This window comes from Silurus aristotelis, assembly GCF_946808225.1.
Source record: "Silurus aristotelis genome assembly, chromosome: 2".
NCBI lineage: Eukaryota > Metazoa > Chordata > Actinopteri > Siluriformes > Siluridae > Silurus > Silurus aristotelis.
In genome coordinates this window covers 36,819,305-36,830,091 of record NC_139575.1, presented here as the reverse complement: position 1 = coordinate 36,830,091, position 10,787 = coordinate 36,819,305, and the positions used below count along the sequence as shown (strand labels likewise).

The following is a 10,787-nucleotide window of genomic DNA, read 5'->3' as shown; positions in this document are numbered from 1 at the left end:
ATATATATATAAAATGTAGTATAGATGAACTAGAGGTTAAAGATTCCTATTAGCATTAAATGCATTGACTTGTATGAATGCATAAAAATAGTATTAAAAGGTGTTAATATCACACAAACACACAAATAGGCAGTGATCAAGCTTATTTTTATTAACTGACAAGCCTTCAATGTTCACAATAATGTGTAAAAAGAAGCACATTTCTATTTTAAAACAAGTTCAAGTTTAGTTCTTGAAATAAATTCTTGAAATATGCATTGTCCACATATAATTCTTGTATAATGATGTCTAACAAATATTTGATCAATCTGGCTTTTAAATGTTTTTTTTTTTTTTTTTACAATATAATGTACTGGAGTGAATTATTAGACTTCCAGTAAATAAGTTCTTGACTGGCATATAAACAACATTTAGCTCAGGAGCTGCTGTTTCTCGCTTGAGCGTGTAGTCGACGTTCACTCCACTGACTTGTTGCATGCCATGTATCTGAAGGTCCGTGCAGGTATTTCAGCCATGTAGGTGTTTAAATCAAAGCCGGGCTGAGCCGTCAGTTAAGGAGGAGTCGTTGTGGGACGCAGTTCGAGGGGTTGGGCCTGGGTTTGAAATATGGTTGGTAGAGTGCCTGTTATCTTTTTTCCTCGGCATCAGGCATCCAGCGCCGGGGTGTCATCAGTTTTAACCCGGAGCTGGCACTGGCTCAAAGTGTGTGGGGTTGGGGGAGAGATGCAAGGAAATGCAATCCATATGGTGGCACTATAAAACCCAGCACATCCATGATCCCTAGTCCAAGACCTTCGCTGCACGCTTCAATAAACTATCAAGTCAATAACTCTTCAAGACAATTCTACACAGCAGCCACGGTGGTCCATAAAGCAGAAGATTTCAACAGACAACAAGGTGTGACCAGGACCAGGTGATTATTAAGGGTAGGTTACTTTTGTTGTCAATATTTGCTCCTAATTAATAATAATAATAATTATTATTATTATTATTATTATTATTATTATTATGTGTGATTAATTGCACAATGCCAGGTGAGTAGTAACAGTAACGCAAGGTGTGTAGACTCGAACTTAAGTGAAAATCTACAGAATATTAATGATCACACAATCGCACAATTACGCATACAGTTTTAAGCTTCATTTTCTTATTCAATTGGTGGAAAACTTTGCACAGTTGAAGACAATTTGAAGTGAACCGGGTAAACAAATTCTATCATTAGTATTTACAATCTCGCATTTGAAACAATTACATAGAAGCAAAATAGAAATAATATAACGAATAAAAGACCATTGCATATATTACTTTGTTCTTTCATACTCATTTTACGTTGTCTTGCTCTGTTATAGCCACTCATTTCAAAACTTTCTTTTTTACAACGTCAAGCAAAAAAAAATTAGTAAAATTTGTAGAAATAGGTTTAATCTATTTGACTCATAATAAAAATATTAGATACATTTTTACTTTAACCGGCACATGCATCTTACTGTATATATTCTATCCTTTTTTTTAATACATTTGTCACATACAGTGTCAGTTTAAAGTATGTCCAGGCGAGCGGAGTTAGCAGCCCTAGAGGAAAAAAAATTATATTAGAAAGTGATAATATCATAAATACAGGTAATATTAGATAATAATTACCCTTCAGGTAATGATTCTAAAAAAAATAGAATAAATTTTTCGACATTTCTGCTCATTTAAAGCTTGAAATCTTATCTTATAGAATTAATAGAGTGGATAATAAGAGTATACATAAATGCAATGAACTTCTATTAGCTATATAATGGCATGATGTGAAATATTACACAAATGTTACTTTGTAAAATTATATTATTAATTTGTCAGCTTGAAATTGGCTTATTTCAGGCACTTAAAATATAGAAAGCGAAAGTCACTATTGGAATAAGGTTTTACACAATTACATGTGTTGTCTCATATTGAGAAATATAAACTCGATAACTTCATTTCGGTTAAATGCATTGAATCACAATTATTATTATTACTATTATTATTATTAGGTTTGAGGAATGAAGTCATATCATAAAGTCCAGGCGAGTTGTCATTGTCTTGAAGACATCTTTTCAAAGATTTTAACACAGTCCCAATTCTTCTACTTCTTTTCCTTTATGTTCAAAGGAGGTCCTGCTGGATTTGATATGAAGTTCCTTTGTCATTTTATATTCCTGCTCATGCTGGGAGACATTTTTTGCCAGAACAACCGAAATGCCAAGCCAAGTGGCAGAGCAGCAAAAAAACCCAGCAGTCCATCAGCAGAGCTCGGCCCAGACGATGATCCCGCCCCGAGTTCTGGTAAAGACACACGTGCAGGGAACCAACAGATGGTATCCTCTAACAAGCCGGTGGATGACATGAAGCTGCACCTCCTAAAGAACACTCAGGCCACATGCAACGACGGCACTGCGGCTGGGTGAGAGCATTACTTCACTCATTCTTGGTCTGACCTGAGGCATAGAGCCGTTCCAGATAGCAGCCTGTTTTATTCCTCTTATACCACAGACACTTTTTTTTCAGAAAAATTCTTCGAATGTAGTTTTTAACCACTTTCTACTCTTTGGAATGCTCACAAAATGATTTAGTTCCTTTTATCACATGCACTATAGCAGCTACATGATATAAAATGTACTAATAAAAGCAAATATGGATAAATGTTATAATGATGACCTCAGCATGTCCTAGGCTCCTCCATATCCTCTTCCCATTCGATCCCATTCTACACTTATTTATTTGCCGTCCACAGGTTTTACCTAAAGGAGTTTAAAGGAAGCAAGAAGTGGCTGATATTTTTGGAGGGTGAGTATTTAAAACAAGGTTAATTTTGTCAACGGGCCATCAGCGTTATTTTGACCTCAGCTCATCTTCTTGGAGGCATGTTTTCTTTTCTGTTGTTTTTTGGACCGTATGATGTCATGTCACTTGGTTTGAATGATAATTGATGGTGTCAGCACAAGGCAGGAAAAGAACCCCCCCTACCTTGCTCTTACACATTCCTGCACCAGTCCTGCCCCTCAATGGGGCTTTTACAACATGGCCCAATGCAGGTGGTCCATACCTCGAGAGCCTGAACAGCAGCCTAACAGGGCTGCCCTATTCAAACCGGATGTCCGGCTAATATTAGTGAATTATTTTTAGGTGGTTGGTGCTGTTACAACAAAGAGACCTGTGATTCCAGATATAAAAATATCCCTCGCCTGATGAGCTCAACCGACTGGCCGCAGACACGCAAAGGTAGGCTGCTATCCATCACTTCCTCTGTCGCTAACATGACATGTCAATGCTCGTTCTTTCTTTATCTCTTGCTTTCTCTTTTGAGCATCTGAAATCCGAATCCTGGTGAATCTCCTGGTGTGTTGTTTTGGGTTTTTCTTTTTTTAGGAACTGGAATCCTGTCTTCACAAGCTGATGAGAATCCGCACTGGTATAATGCCAACATTGTGTAAGTGCATCATTGTGAACGCACATATTAAGCCACTGACACACATCCTATACTCGATGTGTAATTCTGTGTTTTATGAGCAGGTTTGTTCCTTACTGCTCCAGTGATGTGTGGAGTGGAAACAAAGCAGCTGCAAAAACCAAGCAGGCAAAAGAAACAGGTGACGTTCAATCTTTTAAAATTGGTTTGTGGTAAATTGAATGTTTTAACAGAGATATCCTCTCAAGTGAGTATAATATGCTATAATATTATATAATATAATATTGGGGTTTTGCAACTATTCTTGAGCCAAAAAATGTCACACCACCAACATCACTCCAACAAGACCTGCAGTGGCAATTAGTAGAAAGTCGTAAAAGCCAAAAACAGACTATTTAATAACATCTGATGTACACCTGAGTCCGCCCAGTGTGGCCTTGGATTCTTGCCCTTGGCAGGCAGATGTGTTCTCCTCGAAGTTGTCCATTCTGAGATGTTTTTTCTGCTCACCACCAGTGTAAAGAGTGCTTATTTGAGTTGCCATTGCCTTCCTGTCAACTCGAAAAACTGCTCACCGTTGTGGTTTATTGTGGGATGTGGTAATTCAGTGGTAAGACATTGGACTTCTGATCCAAAGTTAGTGAGTTAAAGTCCTAGTATGTCCAAGCTGCCACTGTTGGGCCCTTGAGCAAGGCCCTTAATCCTAATTTATGTCAATGAGATAAGACAAGTCGCTCTGGAGAAGGGCATCTGCAAAATGCTGTAAACGTATTGCACCCTTTTGTGTTTTGTCCCAAATCAGTTTCCGAAATACTCCGACATCCATTCGACGGTCACTGAGATATTTTATGTGAACCCTAATTGAAGCTTTTGATCAGTATCTGCATCAAACTTTTTTTATGTTTGTCTCTGCTCCATTACAGATTACTCCTTCATGGGCTCTGTGATCATCCGGGAGCTGATCAAAGAGCTTGCAGCAAAGGGACTAAAACAGGCTAAAGTGGTGATGCTGGCTGGAACGAGGTAATGTGTAACGAATAAATCACAAATGGAGGTGCTGTGATAGAAAAATCCAATCCTGTGCACTGTCCTTCGTATGAGCCGATCTGAACAGGTTACTATAGAAACGTAGATAACATAGACTGAGTGCACTGATATAAACCCGTGACAGTCAGAGATTCGGTTAGTGGTAATGAATCAAAACCCTCTGACTAATCATCAAGAGGGTCATTTTGAATGTATTCAGATATTAAATATCTGCCTCATTGAGCGTGTTAAGGCCAAGATACGTAGCTACTCATTATAGCTGTCAAGATACATTTAGATCTCAATAACACGTTGCGGGAAACAATAGACACAGAGGCATTGGGTCAGAGGGCTTCAACACTTTCTCCATGTATGGACCAGCTCCTTGCTGGCACCATCTGAGCAGCAAGCATAACCCTGGCAGGAGCTCTATTTTCAGCCAATGCTGTCATCCACCATGAAGATGTATACCGCTATGACATAATGCCTAACTATATCCCTCCACAATAGGATGCTGAATTCAGGAGATTCCTCCAGGATTATCACACTGGGTTGTTTTCTATACCAGTCCGTTTCGGTTGCATTTTTGAGAGAGAAATTGTTTAAAAGTAGTGCTTTTGCTTCAACATACCTGCAGTGCTGGAGGTACAGGTGTGCTGCTAAACATTGAGAAGGTGGCCAGTCAGCTGGAGCAGCTCGGTGCAGATGTGCAGGTCCGAGGCTTGGTCGATTCAGGATGGTTTCTCGAGAGCAAGCAGCAGAAGACCCAAGAGTGTCCGGACAGTCTCTCTTGCACTCCGGTTGACGCCATTAAGAAAGGTTTACGGTAAAGTCTCACTTCTCTTTTACATTTACACTTTCACACCAGTCTCTTTTTTTTTTTTATTAGGGAATAACACATTTTTCTAACACAGAATGTGGAACGGAGTTATTCCAGAGAAGTGTAAGCAGCACTACAAGCGAGGCGAGGAGTGGCAATGCTTTTTTGGACACAAGCTGTACTCCTTCCTGAGTTGTGAGTTCCTGTATAATCGCTGGCACAGCAACAGGACTTGAGTAACACGTTATATAAGATTTAAAAGTTTCCTCTCATCCAGGGGATAAATCAGTGAATATTTTAAAGTTGCTAGAAAGAAGTGTACACCAAATTTCCTTTCACGTTATCTCATGTGGTCTGAAGGCCTGATCAGGTAACTGAAATCTGTTCTTTGCAGCTCCATTGTTTGTGGTTCAGTGGCTTTTCGATGAGGAACAATTGCGTGTAGAGAACATTTACGTGGGTGGACAGTCTCTTTCCGAGCAGCAATGGACCTACATGCAAAATCTTGGAAAAGAACTGAAAAACTCCCTCAAAGATGTCACGTAAGTGCTGTATTCTTACGAAGGTACTCCTTTGTTTCACATTTAAACATGCTAGAATACAATCCAATGAAGATAATTAGTTGCAGGTAAAAAAAATCTAAATAAAAAGTTAGTGATTCTTTATTAATTTTAAAGCTAATTATACATGTAGAAAGTTTATACATAAGCGCTTCTCGTCATGTGTGTGTGTTTTTTTTTTTTCCAGTGCTGTGTTCGCCCCATCCTGCCTGTCCCACACACTGATCACTAAAAGGTAAGGACACCGAAACTGTACATGATGAGCTCATGCGGCTATTTTTGCGCACGCATCCATCACGTCGCATTCTGGATGTCACCAAAATGCCACCTCACACTTTCACACACCTCTCTGGGCTATAACGATAGCACAGATCACTCGGCAGGTCGTAAAACGACCTTGTGAATTTATATTTATCTGTTGCAAAGACATTAATTAATGGTAATTAATCAAAGGAGCATGTCAATGAGAATATTTCCTCTCCTATATGTTGACCGTCTTTGCGCATGTACTTGTTCTTATTTCAGTAATTGGATGGATTTCCAAGTGAAAGGCACGTCTCTGTCTCGCGCTCTTCAGTGCTGGGATAGAAGTCTTCAGGAGGCCAATAAGAACAGCAAGACGCCACTGAAAGGCTGCCCCTTCTACCTGATTGACACGTGCCAGTGGCCTCAGTGCAACCCGACATGTCCGGCGCTGATTGACCAGGCCACGCAGCAAGAGATGACCCTGCTCCAGGTGCTGGCCAGCATGGGTGTGGACCTGCAGAAGCTCGGTCTGGATACACGCCGTGACAGCATCGCATCCTCCAGCATGATTAGCAACGGTGGCTAAAGAGTGATAGTTGAGTGAGAGTAGAGTTTGCTCAGTGGTAACCCTTAGAGTCACTCTTTTGTGTTCCAGAAAGGTTGAGATCTTTGAGCCGTAAGTATGTGTTTGGATTTCTGTGCCAAATGTGTGGGCTGGATTTTTTTGGAAGTGCAGCATGAGTTATGATTATATATCTAGTCACAGTTAATCCATAGTTAACCTGTAACTCGTGTATGAGGAGATTAGACTGATGGGTCGTATTTGTATTTTACCCAATCTGCTTTATTCAAACAAGACAGGAAATTTGTACAGGTAAGATGCAGGAAAGAGAGTGTTTGGTGACAATCCTGGTGAATTCCACTCCTGGAAGCAGTAGTCCATTCTGTAAACCAATCTGCATGACATGTTCTCGGATTGGTCGCTCATATGTGTATCTATTTATTATCTTTTTATCTTAGACACGAAGAGTGAAATCCTTTCAGTTCTGAGTATTAATTCCACATTAATTCGATGCCTCATAGTACGATTATTTATATATTCATTTCACCTTTTCTTGTATTTACTGGCTATAAAGTCAAGTATATTGCAGTATCATGAATGTAAATCAAGTGCCTTTGATATTTATAGGCTGCTGAACACTAATAAATGTGTCGTAGAAGAATTCGGTGTCAAATTCCCTTTTTTTCTCCCCATTCAATCTATCAAGCTTTTGTAAAGTGAGCGTCAGTGGAAACGTTTGTATCATGTAATACGGCAGAAATTGTTATTCACATTTGCTACATTTAATATTATTGATCCAAAAAGCTGAAAAGCACATTAATAATGAATTGCCTGGTTTATATATTAAAATAATCTATATTAAGTTACATTTGTATTTCTAGTGTCACACTGCTGAACCTGTTTTTTTGTAGGTTTACTTTAAAATTGACCAAATTCTAATTTATACAATTTATACAACAAGTACATTTTTATTCATGTTTACTTAAAATAAACACAATGTGTACTAGTGCTGCTGTTTATGTAGTAATTAATGTATAATAAATAACACTGATATGGTCATTAAGTATGTAAAGTAATTCTAATGACTGTAATCGTTTAATCAGTGATATTATGATTGCAGAAAAAGATTATACATGTGGCAGTCATCCTGCAGGTGATCTAAATCCCACGAGAGTGAAAAGCAGACACATGTGTAATTCACTGAACCATGAAATGTCACACAATTAAAATAACTTGATGTGATTTAAACACTGGGAAGGTTTTTTTAGTTGTCACACTTTTAGTGATCATGACATTTAATAACCATTAATGTGGTTAAAAATCTTTTCTACAAAAACCCTGAGAGTGTTTTCTTTTTCAGACAGGAAATTTCTGTTCCTCTGGAAAAAAAAAATTCACATTCAGTTCCTTATTCAGTTTGGGTCAAAGAAATATGTAAAACAAAAACTATTTTTTACAAACAAACAAATTATTATTATTTTTTTTTTAACTTTATACATTTGAACACCCTTTGAAGTGTGAAGCTAAAAAAATTAAAGAAGTAGTGAATCTAAGTAAAAAAAAAAGAAAAAAAGTAGTAGTAAATGTAAATACATTTAAATTGAATTATTGAATTGAATTATTATTTAAAAAATTAATTATAATGATTCAAAAGGAATATGAAGCAACACAGTTAAATCTAAAAGTAGACAAATACATATTAAAAATTATAAAAAAAATATATACAAAAATTATTAAATTATTAAAATTCACTTTGATATAATATAGCAGTTAACATGAGAAAAAAAAAGATTTTTAGTAAATATTTTCAGTTTTTAAGCATTGCTTTGTAAGAACGAAAATAATAAAGTATTTAAATCTAAAATAATACTGCAAAGAATATAACATTTATTTCAATTAAATATATAATGTATATATTGTGATATATCATTAAATTTGAATATGTGAATATTTTAATTTAATTTTAGAATATGTAATATTTTAACACATAAAAATAGATTTAGATGTATATATAGATATAGCCGTGATGTTTATGCATTTTATTAATCAGTGATAGCTGGAGGCTGTCAAACTGTGTTTACCCAAGTGAAAGTGGCTTGCAGAAAAGGAAGTTGTGCTTCTTTCTCTTTGTCTCTTTGATCTCTGTCTCTGTTTTTGCACCATTAAATCTCTTTATCAGAGATCAGCCCTGCTGACACGACCACTCACCTACTCACCTATTATTGCTTCCTTCACACAATTTATTTTTTTTGTTGTTGCTGCAGCTGCATGTAAGATGTCTGAAATTCTCAAAGCTTTAACAAAAAGGCCTTGCAGGAAAATGCTTTTTATTTATACAGTATTCTAGATATAATATTTTAGGGTGAAAAAAATCTTTGCATGCACGTCCACACTAGCAAAGATTTGCATTGTTTTTTCAGTGTGCAGAGCACCGGCTGCACGGTCACATGATTCACCTGGATTGCGGTCGTTGCTCATTTTCCTGTCATCGCCTCTTTCCTTTGCAGCACACCGACCACAGCTGCATGCGTGCAACCAAGTTTGTACCTGTGTACACCCAAAGCTTAGGTTAAGATGGTGGGGTAATGGGGGGGGGGGGGGGGGGTTGTTGTAAAGTAAAGTTGTAAAGAAAAATTATAATAATACTGAAACCACGGCAGTTTGACTATGCCACTTCCTGGTTTCCTGTGTCGAGTTGTAGTTGTAGTATCAGATAAAACAGAAGTGTTATATTGCATGCAGATATGCAGGTAAAGATATACATGTATATGTATATGGGGTTGGGAAATCATCAGGGTTGGGAAAGTTTTGTTTTCACAACTTTACACTGGGCTTCACAAACAATGCATTGAAGTATTTCCTTTGGCCTGACTTCTTCAGTGATTTGTACATTTTGCGGTTAAGGGTTTTTTTGTTTTCAGGAACAGCTTCTTATCACATTGGAACGACATCAACAAGTCATTTATTATTATTATTACTATTATTATTTTTTTATTATTATTATTATTATTACTATTATTATTATTATATTATATTATATTATATATATTTCTTTTTTAATTTTATATATATAACTGGCACAACTTATCAATGTTATATTACATTATATTAGATTAGATTAGATTAGATATATAACAGCTTCTTTTCACACTTCTCATCACTTTCATTTTCTAACATCTAGCATAAACAAAGTGATCTAATATGTAGATAGACAGATGCATTTACTTGTCACATGTACATTTCAGCACAGTGAAATTCTTTCTATACATATCCCATCATATTATGAAGCTGGGGTCAGAATACAGGATTAGCCATGAGAGATTTAAGGGCCCTGCTGAAGGGCCAAACCGAGGCAGCTTGGTAGTGCTGAGGGCTTGAGCCCTCAACCTTCTGATCACTTACCAAGAATCTTAACCATTGAGTTTCCACTTCAATGAGGGATGTGGTGAGACATGACATGACCTGTCACTGTTATGATGATGTCACTGTTATGATGAAAATTGAAGCTGCATACGAATGTGTTTAATGTGAGGGGTGTGACTAAAGCTGGACTAAAGCGCCGCTGCATCGCACTCTAACATGTCTATGAAAGAAGTCAAACCCAAATATGTCAGCTCATTTCATGACGATGAAAAGATTACTATGCAAATCGAAGTTGGATTTTTCCTTTAAGTAATGCAATTCTCAGGTATTATTTTGATTCAGATAAGGAGGCCATTGAGCACAAAACACAGCCTACACACGAACCACAGCTGTGCATATGAAACCAAGAGTGTACCTGTGTAAACCCATGTGTGAAACAGGGGAAAAGATGAACTAGTATAAGTAGCATTGTTTTTCCCATGCGGCCATCTTTTGGGGTTTTTTTTATGTGTCCTACTTTATACTGCTGTGGGAACTGTTATGACTGCAACCCCTGCAGCTGTATCGGGTTGAACTCATCTTATTTATTTCATCTAATACAGAGTTTTTCCTAACCAGACATAATGGGAGGGTAAAAATACAGTGTCTGGTCCAGATCATGCTTGTCTATTTGGAACTTCTGCACATCTGCTGCTGTGCTAGGCTCCTCATGGACACCCTGAAGATTGAAAAAAACTGTTTATGCTGGATATAATCTCACCTACATAGTGAAGATTA

The 10,787-nt window shown here is 37.2% G+C and overlaps 1 protein-coding gene across 1 annotated transcript; it reads left to right on the top strand.

Moving 5' to 3' along the window:
* The first annotated feature begins 644 nt into the window (after positions 1–644).
* On the top strand, positions 645–7,308 carry notum2 (notum pectinacetylesterase 2). The gene is made up of 12 exons (XM_083525729.1): positions 645–926; positions 2,137–2,428; positions 2,759–2,811; positions 3,151–3,246; positions 3,394–3,454; positions 3,538–3,614; positions 4,357–4,456; positions 5,097–5,285; positions 5,374–5,474; positions 5,674–5,821; positions 6,027–6,074; positions 6,365–7,308. The coding sequence occupies exons 2-12, from the start codon at positions 2,157–2,159 to the stop codon at positions 6,669–6,671; spliced, it is 1,452 nt and encodes a 483-aa protein (XP_083381855.1). The 5' UTR covers positions 645–926; positions 2,137–2,156; the 3' UTR covers positions 6,672–7,308.
* Positions 7,309–10,787: the final 3,479 nt, after the last annotated feature.